The sequence below is a fragment of the Nothoprocta perdicaria genome, unplaced genomic scaffold, assembly GCF_003342845.1.
Source record: "Nothoprocta perdicaria isolate Ctin4 unplaced genomic scaffold, notPer1 scaffold_14, whole genome shotgun sequence".
In the NCBI taxonomy this organism is placed as follows: Eukaryota; Metazoa; Chordata; class Aves; order Tinamiformes; family Tinamidae; genus Nothoprocta; species Nothoprocta perdicaria.
In genome coordinates, this window is record NW_020454538.1 from 6611989 (window position 1) to 6632199 (window position 20211).

At 42.8% G+C, this 20211-nt stretch overlaps 1 protein-coding gene across 1 annotated transcript in view; it reads left to right on the plus strand.

Moving 5' to 3' along the window:
- PPP2R2C (protein phosphatase 2 regulatory subunit Bgamma) overlaps positions 1–19804 on the plus strand; it is a 55767-nt gene extending 35963 nt beyond the window's left edge. The window contains exons 6-8 of the mRNA XM_026034063.1: positions 5651–5820; positions 8779–8870; positions 17184–19804. Of these exons, the coding sequence (XP_025889848.1) occupies positions 5651–5820; positions 8779–8870; positions 17184–17475 (554 nt within the window). The 3' untranslated portion in view covers positions 17476–19804. The remainder of the gene's footprint in view (positions 1–5650; positions 5821–8778; positions 8871–17183) is intronic.
- Positions 19805–20211: the final 407 nt, after the last annotated feature.

A 20211-nucleotide genomic window follows, 5' to 3' on the forward strand; every position in this document is an offset into this window, starting at 1 on the left:
TAATAAAAAATAGAGTAATAAAATCTTAAAGAGGCTGTGAATTTCAGGGACACCCTTGCAATTATTCTTGATTCACTTAGAACTTGGGAGCTAATCAGTATGAAATAATTTAGCATGAAATCTTCAAGAACATTATAAACTGTGTTAGAAGACTTTGGTCGCTTTATTAGGTGCAATGGGAAGATCCATTTGCTCCTGTCTCCTTCCTAGCACCGCGTGGTGGTCCTTTAGCTGAGTGGAAGAGACATGGACAAAGTGAACTGTCGCTCCCTATCCATGCTCCTATTCGCGACACTGGGAGTTAGAGCCTCTCTGCGTGGGCTGCGGAGTCCCAGTCTGGATAGTCAGGACCTGCATGTCATTCCCTCCCTCCTTCTCATCATTCTTGCTCCTCATTTTTGTGCTTTCATTAAATCAGTGCCCATTTAGAGGGGAGGCCAGAGCTATATGTAGCTCCAGACGTGAGCCCTTCTTGCAGCTATATGGCAGCAAATGATGCTTTGTCTTTCGCTGTCTTTTTTTTTTTTTTTTTTTTTTTTTTTGTAATTCCAAGCACTACATCACTACATTTGCTTTTTGATCGCTACTGGGCATTTGATAGATCTGTGATAAATCCAGTATTTCCTGAACGGTATAAATGGGTTCAGAATCTGTTGACTTGTAGAGCTAGGCATATTTTTTTTCTGTTTTGTTGTGTTTCTCTCTCTATTTGATTACCTGAAATTCCTCTGCCATTTTATTAACCAGCCATTCAATACTACAGCAAATTTCTACAGTTGTTCTTAGTCATTTTTATGATGACTAATTTGGTATTATCAGCAAGCTTTTTCAGCACTTATGTACTTCCTTTTTCAAGTCATAACTGTAATTATTTTGATCAGTTTGAGCCCTGGCACAGAGCTCTACAAAATTTCACTGACAGGCTCTCCAGTGTGAAAATGAATAATTCCTGTTCTTCATTTCCATCTTTTATACAATTGCTTTTGCAGCCTAGAACTTTTCCTGTGATTCAGTAGTTGTGTATGCTGTGAGCCTTTATGAGGGCTCTGATTAAATCCCTCTTGGAAACCCAAGTAGGCTCCATCAGCTGGATTTCTGCTGGCCTTTCACTTCTTTCTGTTCATTACAATGATTCTGTTCATTAGAAAGTTCCATTTTTTGGTATGTTTTAATCAGATATTGCAGTCATTTTCATTTGGGATCTGAAATGAAAGAGAGGCTTAATTTAGAAGCTGAATTGTTTTGTCTGGAACTGCATCTGTTTTCAGTGCTTACACAACTTCAAGCCTTGTGAGACATTACCTGAACCACTGCCAGTATCCCTGGGTCCAATTCATATACCTGTATTCTGCTTATACAGGTATAACCCAGAGGTTCTACGTGAAAAGTCATTTACTGAGCAGCTACCACAGCTGCAAACTATACGCAGGCTTGGATAATACCAAGAAAAATTCTTTTTTTGCCCTTCTTTGGCTCTGGCCTCTGCTGCCGACTCTTTCCACAGGGATCCTGCTCGCCCTTCCAGCCATTCCTAGCTGTGAGCCTGCAGCAGGAGCTGGGCATCTTGCAGCTGTCCTTGGAGAAGAAAAGGGAGCTGTCATTCCTATGGGGCCCGTTTTCTGAGAGCTTCACTCTGAGCAGCAGCCCTTGAAATGAAGTCACTGTTATCTGTCCAGTATCTACAGTGTGTTTTGTTGCTGGCAGAAGGAGGCAGCAATGAGGAGGCAGATGCCCGATTTCACTTTTTCACCTAGCTGTTGCTGAACGTTGTAGAAACAGATGCTTTCAGGGCAGGATATCAGCTGTTAACATCACCTAGAAAAATGTTTTAAAAGTTTTCTCAAACAGAAGGGAAGTAGCCTCAGAAGAAATTTTGTTTTTCAGTTCTGAGGAATGACTTTTTAGGCATTTTATAAGCTCATCCTGTGAGTAATGGAATTTCTTTACAGCTTTGTGGACTTCCTTTCATCTTAGAGGTTTTTGCTTTTTCCATCTTTTCACAGAAGCACATGTTCTGAAGTACATGTAAGCATGAGTCATCTTGAGTTTTCTTTTAAAATCTAGTTGGCCCTGTAACAGCAAAATTGTTGTTTTTATCTACAGCTTTGCTTTTGGTCTGCAGAAACAGAAATTCCAAGTCTTAGTGCCTTAGGAGCATGTAGTGTTATCATCGCCTTCTTGTTGTCTCCTTTTCTCTCTTTGTTTTGTTCACTGATATTTCAAAGAAAATCTTGCAGTTAGCATCAAGAGCTCAGGATGTGATAACAAATTTTTGTCAAAGCTTATACTCTAGGGCTCTGCTTTGAAAAACAATGAAACATTTGTATGACTGATTGTAGTTGACATTTCTGTTATCTCATCAATGCATTATTCACTTACGAATTCCTGTAAAAAACAAAAAGTAGCTTTAGATAAACTTCATGTTGTATTGCATACATAGCTGTTCTAACACCTGCCCCACATTATCTGAGATATTGTCATTGCTTTCTCTTTAAATAGATCATCCTTTTTGCTTTGAAAAACATTATTCCTGATTGTGTTTTGAACCATCTGCTTTGCAGCAATGCTCTGAGGAGCTTGTGTTTTTATTTCAGCAAATCAAATGTAACAGAAAGTAATAGAAAAAGGGGAGTAAATGTTGAAAATATATAGCCAAGACCCTTTGAAGTAATGCATGCTGAAATATCATGAATATTCCTTGTTGAGATGATTTTGAGAGGAATACAGGATTGCTTGTGTTAGATTATGATATTGGACCCACTCTATGAAATATTTTTAGCTTTTCTAAGTTCTCCTATGCCAAAATTTACTCCCTTGAATGGTTACAACCCAGCCCAGCAACCAAAATAATAGTTTTCAGCAGTGCTGCAGTCTAGAGATCCCAGTGACTCCCTCAGAAATGTGCACCTTGGAAATGGGTTCAGCAAAACAAAGAACAAGAAGCCTTTTGTGGGATCATGGCTTTTTAGTTAGGCTGGCGACGGCTGTTGTTGGTTGGGTGACTCCTAAAATACCACTTAGTTACAATCTACGTGATGTCTTTCAGAGGAATGTGCCCAGTGCTCTGTGATATGTCATTCTCCGAGCAGTATTCCTAGCACCTTGATATCCCTCTAGTCAGACACAATCATTTACTTAAGAAAAATACTGGTTTCTATTGAAAGGCAGCTGCTGATATGAAAGAGGCAGGTAGTATCTGAGATTCCTAGGAGGTCTCTTCCCAAACCACTGAAAGGTTTGGACTCCCATCCCATTTCCCTTGTATTTTGTGTGGTGTATGTGTGATCTCTCCGTACCGAGACTTCCCAGCTAATCCATGTCTCAGGACTGGTGTTTTCCTGGGGGGCTTCGCTGCAGAGCCGACTGTGCTTGGAGAAGCGCTTGACTTTGCTCCGTGACCCCACAGCATTTCTGTGTTCCTGTTCTCAAAGCCATATTTAAGTCTGAGCAGTGTCACATAAAAATACGCCACAGCATTTGAGGTTGGCGTGTTCTGTAGCTTGCAGCTAGGCAGATAGTTTTATATCTTTTATCTGATTAGCATTGAAAAGGTTTTCAGAAACAATGTTAATGGAAGTTAATGCCTCTTTTCACTGCCAAAGATATTTATTAAGAAGTTAATCAAGAAATTAATAGAGGAATACAATGGTCTTTATAATTGAATCTCAGCAAAATTCTGTGTTCAAATTCTAGTCTAATGGGATCTATTTATATATATATATATGTATTTATATATATATATAAAGTAAGGTAGATTTGGAGTGTCCCATGTCTTTGGTGCTGATTGTCCTGTGGCTTAAGAGCAGCCTTCAAGGTGTAAGTCTAAACTGTAATGGGCAGAAATTCTGCTTTCAGTGCTTGTTGGTAAATCTGATTTTGTTAGCTGGCTTCAAAATGTGTGGAAAAGGATGAGCTATTCCTCTGTCTTCTCCTGTCAGCTGGAAAAGGCCAGGCTTGGATTTCTGTTGTTTGCCTGAACAAAAATCAATGTTATATCACCTTCAGGACTGTTCTATCTCCAGGTATCTAGCTTCCATTAGCCAAACTGAATTAGGATTAGGCCTTTTTGCAGAGTACACATGCCATTACATTAATGCTGCCACCAGAGATAGCTAAGAGCCTAAGGTAGCAGATCTCACCTTCATTTCCTCAGGCCAATGCCTTCTTCTAGTTGTTCAGGCATGTGGTGCTGGTGGCTAAGCTGGGAATTGCTCCTCTTTTTCTATAGCAATTTTCCTGGTTTGCTTGTGCTGAGCTATTTGCAAAGAAATGCAGCTACTAAATTTGCTGCCAGTACCTTTCTTTCAGCAGCTTAATTAATGTGAAATCTCCAGTGCTTACCACGGGGAAGCATTAAATAGTGCAGATACGGGCTGAAATGTTTAATCTCATTAGTGGTCATCTTAACAAAACACAGAGCATCCAGTAGTAATATTGCTGCTCTTCCAGTCTTTGGGAGTTTGATTAGATTTGCAGTGCCCTGTGTTTGGAATAACTGAGAAAATTTATCTCAGCTCTAAATGAAGGGGTAGTGCCTTTTCTTTCTCCTTCTTGGTTCAAATAGCAACTTCACATCATAATAAGGAGGATGAAATTCCTGCCAGCCAAGTAGATAGTTTGGACAGATTAAAGGGAAGAGGTATGAGAAATGATAATTGCTTTGTGCTCATCAGACTTCCATTGAAAATCTGACAGGATAATTACAAAATATCTTCTTTGCAGAATGTCTAGGCAAATTTTTAAGGAGTTATTTAAAGTTATTCGTTTACAGTCTGCATGAAAAGAAAAGTTTTTTCCGCCTTTTTGAAGCAGTTCATTACCATTTAGATGTGTTGTACTTGTTCAAATATAGAGCTTATTCCCATGTGCATGCCTGGCTGCATTTCACCCCCAAGGAAAATTGCCCATAATTTTTTTGCATTACCCTTCATGCTTCGCCCACCTACTTACCCTTACCTTTCAGCAGAACATTATTTCACCTGATGGAAATTTGAACTTTGTTTTCAACATCTGAATCATAGTCATAGATAAATGACTTAAGAGAAAAATATTTCAGAGGACTACCCAAAAAACTCCATTTTAACTGACATCAAGAAGTTGTTCTTCTTTCTGCACCTTTCTGTGTCTCAAAAAATAGTTTCTCTTCACTTGCTTTTGAAACTTGGAAATGACAACCACCCAATTTCCAAAGAATATTCTAGACATTTGTGGGCTTAACCCGTCTGTGATTCCTCCAATTAAATGTGAACCATCAGGTATACATATGTAGTTGAACAGTGATGACCAGTTTGCTAGCCAGAAAGCCCTGGATGGAGGAACCCCAAGCCATATTTCGTGACCCTTTGCCTTGTCAGGATGTTTAATACACAGAAAAGTTAATCAACGCGTATAGTGAGCTGATTACTTCCTAGAAGTGTCAGCAATTGCTCATGGACTATATAGTTCATGTTTCCAGCTGGTAAGTCACTCTCCTCTGCTTAGATTTTAGGCAAAAAGTTAATTGCAGGTTGCAGTTCCTCCACAAAATTCAGATTGGCGAGTCCCAGCTGCCCTCAGATGGGGCGGGAGAGCCTGGCCAGCTGCAGGGGTGTCCTGAAGATTTGCTTTTACAGAACTCTAATTTCTTTCTCGCTTCTTTTTCTTTCCACAGTTTACGAAGAACCAGAAGACCCCAGTAACAGATCGTTTTTTTCAGAAATTATCTCTTCAGTGTCAGATGTCAAATTCAGTCACAGTGGTAGATACATGCTGACGAGGGATTACCTCACTGTCAAAGTTTGGGATCTGAACATGGAAACCAAGCCCGTAGAAACGTACCAGGTAGGCCTTCTTAACCAGCAGCAATAATCATCTCACTGTTCAAAAATTAAGCAATTCTCTGAAGTTCTTGGTCTGAGAAGACAGTTCAAAGAAACACCCTTGTAGTGGCATCTGGTAGTATCCACTAAGACAGTATGTTCAGAACTATGTTAAAATGTTCTGTGTTAAAATGTTAGAATGTTAAGAAAAAAAGAAAAAGGAAAGGATTTTGTCCTCTCTTTATAACTGCTGAGCTTTGCCATTGTGATTTAGGAACATATTTCAAAACTCCCTCCCTACATTTCTCCTTTGGGCCCACTTACAGAAGAGATTATTGCTAAGCCCTCACATCACCGCTGACGCAGCAGTCTGCGGATGCCAGACGGACGCATCTGGTTCCCTGAATTCACTGGGATATTATGCAGACAAAATGCCACTGGCTGCTGCCAGCGCTGAATTTGTGCTCGTGACATCTGCTGTGTTTGGCAGGAGAGGTTTGAGCTTTCATTCTTTTTGAGTCTGACTTGAAGAAGAAAATTATGTCTGTGACGCAAAAAAAATGCTTGTTATGAAAATGTAATAAGGAAAAGCTGTTTGGCTACGTACAGAAGAACACGCAAAATAGGAAAAATAGCATTCATCTGGCTCATACTGCTTACATAGAGACAGTCCTGGAAAAGGGTTGGAATAATCCCTGTTTTCTGTCCCCACTGTCTACATAAGGGCAGGTGAGGTAATTCACAGTAACTGTGTTTATGAGTCTTTCTTTTTTTTTTAATAGCACGTACTGAGAATTTGGTAGCCTGACTTGTCAAAACGATCAAAATTTGACATCAATATGGCTGGAGGTGTTTATTAGCTGTAACTGTGCAGACAAAGTAGGCCCTTGATGCTGTCCAGCACATCATCTATTACCCTTCAGTGGCTACTGTGTAATATAAATCCTTGGAAACCTGAGCCTGTGTGCCTTTAAAAACACAGAATTGATTCTGTTCTGACAGTGCTATTAGTAGTACAGTATTAAATGCACAGTACTAAATGTGTTAGGAAGTTTGATATGCTGTAAAATCATCAGAGAATGGGGGAGATTGTATTTTACATACTAGAATCATATCTCAAATTTTAGGAACTTGAGTAATATATTATTTTATACTTATGCTAGTGGAGTAAGCAACTTTCCCCTGGAGAGACATAGCTGGTCAAGCCAACGTGTTTGTCTTGATTTTGACATCTGCTTTTGTTTCTCATCTATGTAGCTTCCAGTCAAGCTGCCTACCTTTAAATCAGTCTGACAGCCAACAGTGGGGCCAATTAAAAAGTTATATTTCTCCACACTGAGGTGTGGAAAACGTGTATAATTTTTCAGTACTGATTATTGCAATCAGAAGCTTATAAAAATAGCAACCCCAGACAAATGTAGGTGTTCTTGCTGCTTTGCCTTAACCTGTGGATTGCCTTCTTACCCAGTACCTTGCAAAGAGCACTGACAAGCAGCTCATGAAAGGAGACTCCAGAAGCCAGTCAGAGGCCTTGGCAGGGAGGTATCACAGGAGGGCTGCTTAGGATTCACACAGCCCAACTCCTCTAGACAACCTTAGGATTTTTGAAAGTGCAAAAAAATGCTGCTTTTAAAGAAAGACAAAGTGTTTTAAATTGTGCTTTAAAAAAAAAAATTATAAAAGTATCTGCAGAAGCACCAGGAGCAACAAATAAATCTAAGATTTTCAGAGTTACATAGCCATGTAATCAGGGTGTTATATATAAATTAGCTATATACTAGTTTACACAAAATAGTTAAATAAATAAATAAAGCTCTGGGTTATTTAGAGCTATTCATTATAGCTTTTACAATTCAAAGAGTAATAGTAAAAGCATCAGTCCCCTCCATGTCCAAAACATAGATATGAAACATAAAGCCAGTAAGAAAAACTCATAACTAAAAAAAATAAAATTCTCATTTCATGCAGTGCATGGTAGCCATAGATGTTGTCTAACTCAAATTCATGAAGGGGGTCGTGACAGGAGATTTCCCCAAAGGCTTCAAGAGAGAGCAGAGTCACTGCTTCGTTATCAGAGTGCAGTTTTAGTGCCATAAAAAAAAATTATTCCTCATGCACTTTCTTTTCAGTGTAGTGGGCAAAGGAATGCGATTGCATCCTGCAGCTATTAGAGCCTTGCTGAAACACGTTAGCTGCTGGCCGTGATTCAACAGCCTCGTGTAAAATAAAACAGGGCAGAAAGGGCAGAGCACCATGCGCTGGGCAGCGCGGAGCGGGATGTGGAGCAGGATGTGGGGCGGGATGTGGGAGGCTCCTGCCCTGGCCGCCCTCACGAATCCCACGGCAGAATCTGCCCACAGCAAGCGCAGGGGAACGGGTTAGTAGCTGAGAACTGCTGGGGTCACTTTGGCAAGGCATATATGTCACTTACTGGACTGTCATTTATCGACACGATTGGCAACCCTAAATATTCCCAGCGAAATGGCTCCCCATATAGTCTTAGTATCGTGTTATTCTGGAGCACAGAATGACTAATTCCATGAAGGAATGGCCTAACATAGCACCATGCTGCAAAAAGGTGATTATCTAGGGTTACCTGTGTGATTACCTCTGAATGAGTTTGGTTGGAATTGGGATGTTACTTGTGTGTCCTAAGAACAATATTTACAGACATGCACATGTTTTTTCTCCCTCGATCTATAGTGGCAGATGAACATAAAATATTATTTATTTTTTTCTCTTTAATTTCTCATATTCTCATAGTCACTCTGAGAGTCACACTTCCAAAGAGGGCACCCGTGGCAGTGGTCAAAGGTGCCTGGAATGCACCAAGGTTCTGCAAAGGTGCCAGTCCATGCAGTGTTTTGGAAAAGTGAACACAGGAGAATGCAGGGTGAACGCACAGTGAATGCAGGGTCAGGGACTGGCTGTGCAGCTTTACTTTGTTTCAAAAATAACAGTGGTATTTTCTCTACAACAGGTCCATGATTACCTTAGGAGCAAGCTGTGTTCCCTCTATGAGAACGACTGCATCTTTGACAAGTTTGAATGTGCGTGGAATGGATCCGACAGGTAATCCCGCTCGATGTCCATTGCTGTTTCTGTTTTGCTGCAGAGCTTCAAGCATTATCATAGAATCATAAAGGTGGAAAGGGACCCCCAGAGGTCATCTAGTCCAACGCCCTGCACACATAGAGTCACTTAGAGCATGTGGCACAAGGCTGTGTTCAGGCGGGTTTGGCAGATCTGCAGAGAAGGAGACTCCACAACCTCCCTGGGCAGCCTGTTCCAGGGCTCTGTCACCCTCTCTGTTAATTTTTTCCCTAAGTTCCTGTGGAACTTTTGGTGCTTTTGTGGCCGTTTCGTCTTTATCCGGGATTATTTTGAATAGCAAGTTACATCTCTACGTATCAGTGCTCAGACTTTCAAAAGGCGCTCTGCTGTTGATGTAGCTGTGTCTCTGACTCCTTGGCTGGTGCCTTGTTAACCTTAGGGGAAAAAAAACTTCAAATTCTGTTCATTTTCACCAAAACTGAAAGCAGGCTGCAAAAAATTTTAAAAAAGGACTAGCTTGCTTGGCCCCACCAGCACCCTCGGGAAGCTTCTCTGATGCCCTGGTCGCTTGTTAGTGTCCTCAGAAAGCCAGTTCAAGAAGAGAAAGGGAAAAGGAAAGGGAGCCACAGGGGGGACCCACAGATTCTGTACAAGCCACTGCTGCCTTTTATGGTGCATATTTCTTATCTAGTTTAAATGCTTCCCTAGAAGTGTATATTTATGAGTACACCTCTCACGTGGCCTGTAATTCCTTAGGCTCCAGCTTCATAGCTGTAGAGCAGACTAGGATGATGGTGGCTTATAACAGTGTAACTCATTTCTGTACTGTGGCAGCTAATATGCTCTTTGCCAAATTAATGTAATTAATACTACTGTCTTCTGGATAAAAAAATATGGTTATAATAAATGCCGCCTGCTCTTCCCTTAGACAGAATTCCTGCTGGCATAAATGGCACTTTCTACTGATAGCTCCCCTCTCAGAGCAGTCCCTTTCTATATTCACTCAGGTCCCTGTGGTTTTTGGGCATGTTCTTGCTGGATATTTTCATGAGGGATGTTGACACAACAAATTAGAGAAAGAGAGGATGAGATTTGTTAAGGCTATATTAGCAAAGAGAAATTTAATTTAGAGAAAGAGACATTGTGCAGAAAGAACTGAGCAACCTAGAGGAATAATAATAATAATAATAATAATAATAATAATAAAGGGATGAAGTTCAGGAGTATAATGCAAGATGTGGCTTTTATTTGTTTATTTATTTTCTCTAAGGACAGTGTTAGTCCTTGGAAACAACCCACAAGGCCATTCATGCGCTGACAGCACATCAGTGCAGACAGGGCTACTCACTGTGCTGCATCTAGAGGGGTAGATACAACCTGTGAATGGGCCAAAGAGGCATATTCAGCTAGGTGACATATACAGCCCTATGGAAAGACCCCTAGGCATGTATTTCAGGTTTATCTTCTTCAAAGCAGATGAAGCACAGTGGTGCACTGAAGGCAAGGGAGCCAGTCGGGCAAGTGGACACATGCTCCAAAGAGAAGTTTATTTTGAGCAGCCTAGCAGAAGAGAAGCCCCAATTATATTGGCTTCTAATAAGCAGAAGTCACAATTATATTGGCTTCTAATAAGCAGCTTGAGGAGGTGCATGTAGGCAGGAGATGGGTCTAGCTAAGCTAAATGCTGGTGATCATGGCACAAGCGCAAATATGGACACCAAGTGACAACTTAGCTCAAAATTAAAGCTTGGCTGGGAGTGAGGGGCAGTTGTAGCTGTTGGAATAGCTTTGGGGAGCAGCTTTCCAGACCCAAATAGTGGAGATGTAAAAAGCCTAATTATTTGAAGGATGATGCTCAGAAATTTTGTGAAAAAAAAGTTATATGAGACATTGCTGGAAAAGCCAAGTGACTAAACTTGGTGGTGCAGACCAGGGTCTCTGCCAGTGTTGTAATCACAAATGCAGATCAAGTGTAAAGCCTTGCCCTCCCAGTGGAGAGCTTCTTGCTTTGGTAAGAATCAAAACAATTTCTTTTAATGATATTCAAGAGAATTTACATCCTTCTGTGATCTCTGAGCAGTGTCCCCCAGGGGTCAGGACTGGCTGCAGCCTTGTTCAACCTACTCACCCACACCTGGATGAAGGGGGCAGTGCCTTCCTGGCCAATCTGCAGAGGACTCAAACCTGGGAGGAATGGCTGGTACACGAGGGCTGTGCTGCCATTCAGAGGCTGCAGAGATGGGCAGAGAGGACCCTCCTGAAGTTCAGGGCAAGAGCAGGGTCCAGCATCTAGTGAGGAATAAGCCCAGGCACCAGTGTGGGCTGCGGGTTGACTTGCTGGAAGGCAGCTCTGCGGAAGAGGACCTCAGCATCCCGGGGCACAAGTTGACCAGGAGCCAGCAGGGTTCCCCTGTGGCCAGGAAGACCAATGGTCTCCTGACCTGCATCAGGAGGAGTGTTGCTAGCAGATCGAGGTGGGGTCCTGTGCCTCTGTGCGCCCAGGTTGAGGCTGCACCTGGGGTGCTGTGTCCAGTTCTGGGCTCCTGGTCACAAGAGTGACATAGAGCCACTGGAGAGAGTCCAGTAATTGAGGTCATTTCAAACCATTTTTGTTCCTCCTTAGTGGGAATTCCCACTGTAGAGGATGGGCAGCCACATGTTCACAGGCTCAGAGTCTTCCTCCCATGCCAGAGAAGGGCTGCCAACCTCATTGGTGAAGGGATAGCTATTCCACTCTCGGAATAGCATCAGAGCAGTGTTACTCACTATCAGGGCGACAGTGAGTGAGTGAGTGCAATATTGCAGTGAATACTTGACAGACCAGGAAGATCAATGCAGTGAGTAATCATTAAGTGGGCGCGTATCGTTGTAAGGGTTTAATTTATTGTACTGCCTCGGCGTCGCAGGGTTGCTCGTCTTGCACAATTACCAACTCCATCACTAAACACAATCCGCTGCTCTCGCTTTTAAGGAACTCTTGAGTAGAGTAGCTGGCAACATTTGACAGAAGATAACAGTTTTAATTGTCTCTTTTTGCGAGTTAAGCGTATGAGCACAGATGTTCGTCTTTTAGGGAGAGAAAATACTTATTCACTCTTCTGAGCTGCTTGCTACTGTGTACAAGTATTTTGTTGTTTTGCTGTAGATGTGTACACATATAATGATTAACTGAGATACCACTATCTCTTAAAGAACAATTCATTTGTATATTAGCGTCACTTAATCATGGTTCTTTACATTAAAAATATGTGTATGTCTCTCTATATATATGTTTTAAAGGACTACTGTAAAAGTTAAGCAATGCCTATTAGCCGTGGTACTCTTGAAAGGGTCTATAGTATTTATAGTATTAATAGATACACATCATAGTAATAATCACCATTCTAAACTTTTTGTGTTTATTCTTTGCAGACTTTACAGTGACGAGCTAAAGTAACAGGGTTGTTTGGTTAAAAGCATGTTTTTATTGAGGTGGAAATATCTTTTTCTGCAATTTTTGTCATTATTAAGGAGTTAATCCAGGATCATGACAGAATCTGATGGTGGGGCTGTTTACAGAAAAGGAAAAAAAAATCAATGTATATGAGCTCTGATTAGGACGTGATTGATGCTCAGTTACTCCAATGAAGAGGAACTAATACAATCAGACAGACCCGATCTCATTTGCTGAAGGAAACATTAATCACTCAGTACGTGGGCAAAAAGAGTGGTCAGTGGGGGAAGTCAAGCAGAGGTCTCCAAGTGATTCAAACAGATGAGCACGTTTTTATCTGTAGTTGAGTATATTGCCCTAAAATGCCACCATCTGTATTATATATGTATCGTGCTTACATAGCTATGTAGATATACACTAATTTCATCTAATTTCATCTAATTGTCTCCTTCTGCTCTACAGTGTAATCTTTCCATAACGAGCTGCAGGATACTGCCTTCCTCCCGCTGTCAGCCACAGCCATTTTTTTTTATCTCAGCTTTATCCTGAAATTAACACTTTTGGAGCTGTTGATCTGGGAATTACAGGAGATGCCAGTAAAAGAAAAAATTAGAAAAAATAGTATACAGTATACCATGTAGTATTACACTACATGGTAGCGAATACCTTAATTACTGCTGTTTTTTTATAAAGCACGTGACTACACGGGCGCAGGGAGACCCTTTTCCAGAGGTTTCCGAACACCGTGGTGGTGGTAGGTGACAGGCCATGGGCCGCTGAGAGGGGTCCCACAGGAGTGCTTGGCCAGGCCTCCCCAATCCGCCCTCACGGCGAGCGGGACAACGTGGTTTGGTTATCCCAGCTCAGCACCACCTTGGTGGGACGACCAGGGCTGGCCCTGCTCTGCTTTCCCATCCATCGCGTGGACCTGGTGGCCACAACCCCAAATCTGGTGGCTTAGGTGCCAGCATGACCCTCCCGAGGACTCACTCCAGCCTGTGACACGGGGAGGCACTAGCTTCACATGGCACAGAATAAAGTAAAAATGGCCAGAATAACCAGCCCACTCCATTAATGGATCTAACAGTGTAACAGTTTTTGTCATCTTTAAGCCCAGAATGTGCTGGTTCTTGAAGCTTCCCAGCCCATGTCCTACCATTCATCTTGGGCAATGGTGAAAAAAGAAACTCCAGCAAGAGCTGGATTTTCAGGACAACAGAAATGTGCAGCTGTAGGAAGAGTTCTGTGCAGCTAGGAGAAAGACTCTGGGCCAGAGTTAGTCCAGAACTGGCTTTAGAAGCCAGGGCAGAGCAAGTGCAGGTTGCTTTGTATGCAGGCATTGGTTGCAGTTGATGCCCCATAGCTTCAAGGCAGATCCTGTCGCCTGACTTGAGCAGTTCTGTTGTGAACTGCTCATGTGCAAGGATGGCTGCAAGAGCACAACAGACTTAAGAGATTCTCTTCCAGTGAAGAAATCAGAATAATTATTGCAATGAAGAAGAGTGATAGCGATTCTTACTGACTGATAGGCTTGATGAAATCTCAATATCTTGATTCTATGGTGGAAGAAATTATCAGGTGGAAGAAAATATCAGATAAAGTACAGATTTAAAAAGTGCAGATAAAATAATAAAGTCCTAGTCAGACTTCAGCCCTGAGGTAGGTAAAACAGGAAATTTGTTGACGTTTGTACAGAAGTAGAACTTTATAGAAAGGAGAGGAACATGCTGAGCATTTCATTGCTCAGATTTTGCTAAATAAAATGTTAGTGCAGTGAGTCATGGCCAAAACAAAGTATTCAGAGCCAGATGCTTTAAGGTATGAGAAGCTTAAAGATGCTGAAGGCATCAGTAGCTGTGAGGGTGCTTTTATAGACCCCAGGAGATGTGTAACCATCTCCTTACCCAGTCTGTACAGATTTAAAACTTTGGCCTTAAATTAAACATTAATGATATTATGCAATATGAAACTGTTATTCATGGGTAAACAAGTGTACTCTTTCTTTTGAGTGTTATTCCTACAATGTAAATAGGAAGCACTCTTTCAAATCCTTTGCATCAGAGAATTTTACAGCTTGGAAATTGATATAAAAAATTAGCTTACCTGAAATACTCGTGGCTACCAACACGCAAGGCATAGGGCAGAGGGCCCTGAATGCAGGTCCTGGACAGAAGGAGGAGTTAAATGTTCTACTGATTCAGAACCAACCTTGTAGGGGCCCACTCCAAGGACGGCCGTACAGTGTCTGCTAACAAGGCATCCTGCTTGCTGATAGACATCTAAGAATCTAAGTTCCTGCAAAGTAAACAACCTGCAGTGCATTTCCCTCCCTGCACCCTGGGTAAAGCTGGTGGCTTTATGTGACCGGCCAAGCCTTGTGTGTCTCGTGACATCTACATGACCAAATCCCAGCCAGTTCCACAAGCACAGGAATCTGTCATCTATTCGTGACGCGGGAGGACCCCTGCCTATGTGGTCACTTGTTGAGCAACGTTGATCAGTCCTTCAGCCCAGAGGGAAGGGCAAGGAGGGAAGCCTGCAGTCCCCGAGGGCTGAGCTGGTTGTCTGTGAGAGGGGCAGGAGCGGTGACGAGGGGGATGGCCAAGAAGGAGAGCAGTAAGACCTCAATAAAAATGAAGGGTAAGAGCGAGAGAAGAAAAGGAGAAGAATGGAGAAGACAGTGAAGTACAAGAGAGCACAGCTAGGGCCAACACTTGGCTAGCAGGAGCAGGAGGTAGAAGCAGGGAGAAGGTTTTGGAAATTCACGGAGTAGCCTAGATGGAAGTAGAAAGAGGAAGGGAGGAGGAGGTGGGGAGGAAGGGAAGAAAAACAACAACAACAACAAAAGCTTGTTGAAGTAGAGACAAAGAGACATAGAAAGCAGAGACAAAAATACAAAATCACAAGGTTGGGAGGTACTACCTTTTCCTTTTGCTTCTTGAGCCAGCCTTGACTGCAGGGGTGCTGGGCAAGCACTTGTAACAGCGCTGTGCAGGGGAAACCATACAGAAACACTGAGCAGACACTTTCTATATTTAGCTGCAATCTTTATTCTATTATGTATGTAACAAGAGAATAAAAAAAGACCTCACTTCAGGCATGCATTGCTCTGCATTATATTTTCCTGAATAGGAATAAATAGCAGGCTTACATTTAGTTCTCCCTTATTATTTTAAGCACCAGGTAAGGCTATAATCCATCTGTGCTTGTGACCTTGGACAAGAATGGGCAGTTTCTCATTTACATAATGCCATTTTTATGAAGCCATTAAACTGCAGAAAAACAGGGACAGCATGAAAAGCAGTCATCCACATATGTTAAAACAAAATGAAAAACTCTGCGGAAGAGCCAACTAAAGAAAAAAGACTTTGAAAAATATGTGAGTTCAAGAAATTAAAAAGCAAATGGCTTGTGAAGGCAGCTTTAATGCAAAGCAGAGCAAGCAAAGGAGGAGGATATCCCCATAAAAAGAGTCTTTACAGACACTCACTTCTGTCCCAGCCCTGCGCTGCTCTGCAGCTGTGATACATGGAGCCCATGGCCACGACGTGCTGCAAATCATAGAATCATAGAATGCTTAAGGTTGGAAGGGACCTCAGAGGTCATCGAGTCCAACCCCCCTGCTCACGCAGGGTCACCTAGAGCACGTGGCACAGGGCTGCATCCAAGCGGGTTTTAAAGATCTCCAAAGACGGAGACTCCACAACCTCTCTGGGCAGCCTGTTCCAGGGCTCTGTCACCCTCACTGTCAAGAAGTGTTTTCTCAAGTTGCTGTGGAACTTTTGGTGCCTCAGCTTGTGGCCATTTCCTCTAGTCCTATCAGTGGCCACCACTGAAAAGAGGCCACCCCCTCCTCCTCACTGCCTCCATTAAGGTATTTATAGACACTGATCAGGTCCCCCCTCAGCCTTCTCTTCTCCAGGCTGAACAGGCCCAGCTCTCTCAGCCTTTGCTCAAGGGCAGATGTTCCAGGCGCCTGATCATCCTGGTAGCCCTGCGCTGGCCTCTCTCCAGCAGCTCCACATCCCTCTTGTACTGGGGAGCAATCCTGCCTGCAAGGCACAGCTCAGCCCTGAGCTGCACTGCTAGGAGCACAGACTGTGCGGATTAGTGGAGATGTGAAATTCCCTGCCCTCCCTCGTGTTGTGAATGACCATTTACTGCCCGAGTCCTAATGACGGGACACGGCTTGGCAGGAGCGGGATGTTGGATTTACAGATCCTGCAATGGGCGCTAATCTTGATCAATAGGTCCTCTGCTGCTTCTGAGATACATTTTACCAAGCTCTTACAGTGGCATTTTACTTTTTTTCACCTTTTTCTTTGTTTTTTAAAGGCTGCTGCTGAAGGCTGCTACCTCATGGCACGGTAGCTGACGAATGGAGGCTTCACAGAGGGGTGGTAAGGGAAGCCGGGCTGGTGCCTCTGTGCTGTCCTGGGCACAGAGCACTTGCCACCAGAGCCTGACCAGGGGAGGGCTCTGGAGAAGGAAGATAAAAGCAAAAACAAGGAAACCCTTAAATCCTGATGCTTGTGAGGCAATAACGGTGTGTTGGAGGGTATTAAAAGCAACTTGTTGCATTTATTCTGTTGCAGAGTCATGTTGTCAGGGTCCCGACTTGTGATTTTCTTTATTTTTTGAATGCTGTGAGATGCCTGTTCTGGGATAGCCACACATTTCACTGAATACTGTGGCAGGCAAGGGGAGAACGGTAGGAAAAAGAGCTATTCACTTGAAAGAGCACTGGGGAAAATCCTGCTTTTCGCCTGCTTTCCAGTGGCTGCCAGACGACCTCCTATCACAGGCTGAAGCTCAGGTGCTGATCCCCTCCCACTGGGAGCGTCCCCGCAACCTGCCATTTAACCTTGTCCCTGCTTTCTGTCTCCCCGTGTCCGCAGCGTGATCATGACGGGCGCCTACAACAACTTCTTCCGCATGTTTGACCGGAACACCAAGCGGGACGTGACGCTGGAGGCGTCGCGCGAGAGCAGCAAGCCCCGCGCCATCCTCAAGCCGCGGCGGGTCTGCGTCGGGGGCAAGCGCAGGAAAGACGACATCAGCGTCGACAGTTTGGACTTTACCAAGAAGATCTTGCACACGGCGTGGCACCCCACCGAGAACATCATTGCTATAGCAGCGACAAACAATCTGTACATATTTCAGGATAAAGTGAACTCGGAAATGCACTAGGTTTATCAGTATCCCTCCAATTTACAGACCAGCCTCTTGAGAGTTGTAGGAGGAGGCGATCGTCACAAAAATGGCGGCTCCTGTGGTGGCGTTTGTGGGCCGCGTCCTCCCAGCCCGCGGCCTGCGCTAGCGTTGCCGGCAAGCCGAGCGTTTTCCATGGCCACAACCACCATGCAAGCCAAGGGCACGACCGCGAGTGCAGTGCTGCGGCCTGGGCCGGATCCGGGGAATCCGCTCGGGGAGTCCCGGCAGGGCTGAGCCCTCCCAGGGCCTCGTGCTCCGCAGGGCAGCGGGGGCCGCGCGTCTTGCAGGCCGCAGCATTTACCACATTGTTAGAGCTTTTTGCCTCAGTCTCTTGTTTTTTTTTTATTTTTTTAAATAGCGTTTTCCCTGTCGTTAATCAAGCCAGACCTACCTGAGAGGGAATGAGTAGCCACATCCCCTTCTGGCACGCGCCGCACCAGAAGGGCCTCTCCCAGCGCTAAGACGGGACACGAAATTCTAGCTGTTGGTCCTGCTGCAAACTGCCCCGTCTCACGTGTCCCACAGCTCCTCACAACTTTGTGCTTCGGTTTTCTGAGTGAAGAGAGGACAAACTGATGGTAGCTTCTAGTCAGTTTATTGTGCAAAGTTCATTCTCCAGATGTCTCTTTGCTCTGGTTAAAACAACTAATAACTTTATCATGTGGAGGACAAATTAAATAGTTGGCCTGGCTGGGCCACCACTCCTGGCTGCTCAAGTACAACATAGCAGGTTAAACACTGAATCCCCACTGGGATGAGGGCTGGAGGTTTCCCTGTCTAGGCTAAACTGATGTCTGGAAGGGCAAATATTGGCCTAAAAGAGAGCAAAAAGTCAAGTCACTGCTCAGAAAATCCCTCGTTTGTTCATATGTTTATGTATGTAAATTAGGCAAAGGCTGGAGGGTGAAAATACTCCTGGAAAAATGAGAAGAAAAAAAATCCAAGCCAAACAAACCCTCTTCCACATAAATACATTTAGACTTTTCTCCATTTTCAGTGAATAGTGATGCAAATGGAAAATGAAAATACATGCATTTGCTGTACTTCATGTGGGAAGCATATGGGAAGCATATAGGAAGGAAGTACTTAATCCAGGGGGAAAAAAATATTAAAAAATAAATAAAAGAAAAACCTGCCTGCAGCCATCTGATACTGCTTGCAGAAAAATGAATGTCCCAAAGTATTTGTTCCCAAATGATGAATAAAAAGAGCACAATTCAGATGACCTGTTAATCTGCCCTTATTAAAACATCTCAGAAAAAATAATCTTTAAGCCATTATGCACCAGTTTATTTGGTAAGTGGAGAATGTACTGGTAAATGGATCTGCATGCTTTTATATTTTGGTTTGGGGGGAAGGGTGGGTGAGAAATCTGCTTACAAGAACTAAAAAACAAAGCCTAAAGCTCTTTTATATTACATCTTAACACAACACATGAAATCTGTACGTTTGAAGTTTTCTAGATCAACGCTGTATATTTTGTGTGTAGAAGCACAAACGCATGTGCATCAGTTTCCAGCCATACTAAACACATATGGTATGAAATGTGTAGGTTAATTTTAAAGAGAATGAGGAATGTTTGTTTATAAGATACTGTGTGCTCTAGAAAGCATGGACAGTATTATATGTACATATTTATTCTAATGAAATTTAACAAAATTGCTTTTTTTTCTTTTTCCTTGTAAAAAGGTTTAAGAATGTGGTAAATTGTATAGAAATCTTGTTAATGCCAAACTACTGCTTAAAGGATGTCATACAATTTCTTTGACTTTTGGCCTCTTCCATTAACCTTTGCAGCTCAAAAAAAATTTAAAAAGAAAAAAAAAAAGCTATCAGCTCATATTGGCATTTACAGCTAGAAGTACTGTAAAACATATATTTAGCTTTTAACATTCTCAAGTAAGATTCTATAGATAACTTATTATAAAGCAGATCTTAATACAACATTTTTGTTTTGTTTTCATTTTGCGTACCTTACTCTGTTTCAGCTTTGGGTACCAAAAAGGTCGTGATTAAATTAAATAAATAAATATATCTTTGGAGCTTTATAAAACTATTGAAATACCCAACCAAAATACCACGAAGAAGTGATTCTAGAGGAAATAAATAGTAATCTCTCAAAGACCAGTATTGCATTCATGTCTTTGACATCACTACTGGAGTTCAGTTTCCTGGTCTTCTTGAATGTATGGAAAGGTAACATCGTCATTGTGAACGTTTCCAACTTCCTTTCTCTTTTTTAGTTTGAGCTTTCAGTGGCGTAGAGTAAGTGATGGTAAAGTTGGTAAATCTGATTGTTTTGAAAGCTGTTGTTCATGGCTGCATTCCTTGTGTTGCACAAATTAGCTAACTGTTGTTGAATAAAAATATAAATATGTTAATACCAGCTTTTTCAATAAAACTACGACAAAAAAAAAAGGCATAAATAAATGACTTTTTGAGACGTGGCTTATTGTTAAGTTAGATTGGAAGGAGCTAATGTTTAGCTGCTCTTGTAGCAGAGCGGGATTTGGGGGGGCAGCTTCGACACGCTGGTGCTGACAACGCTCCTGTGACCCCGTGTCCCAAGAGCTGCTTTCTCCTCTGCTCCCAACTTAGTGGCTCTGTTTCCTGCTGCGACTAAAGCAGCTGCCTCGGCGCCTGCCCCAAACGCCTGCGCTTTGCTTTGGACGCTCCGTCTGGGCAGCTGCCTATATGCTCTATACGGAGCCC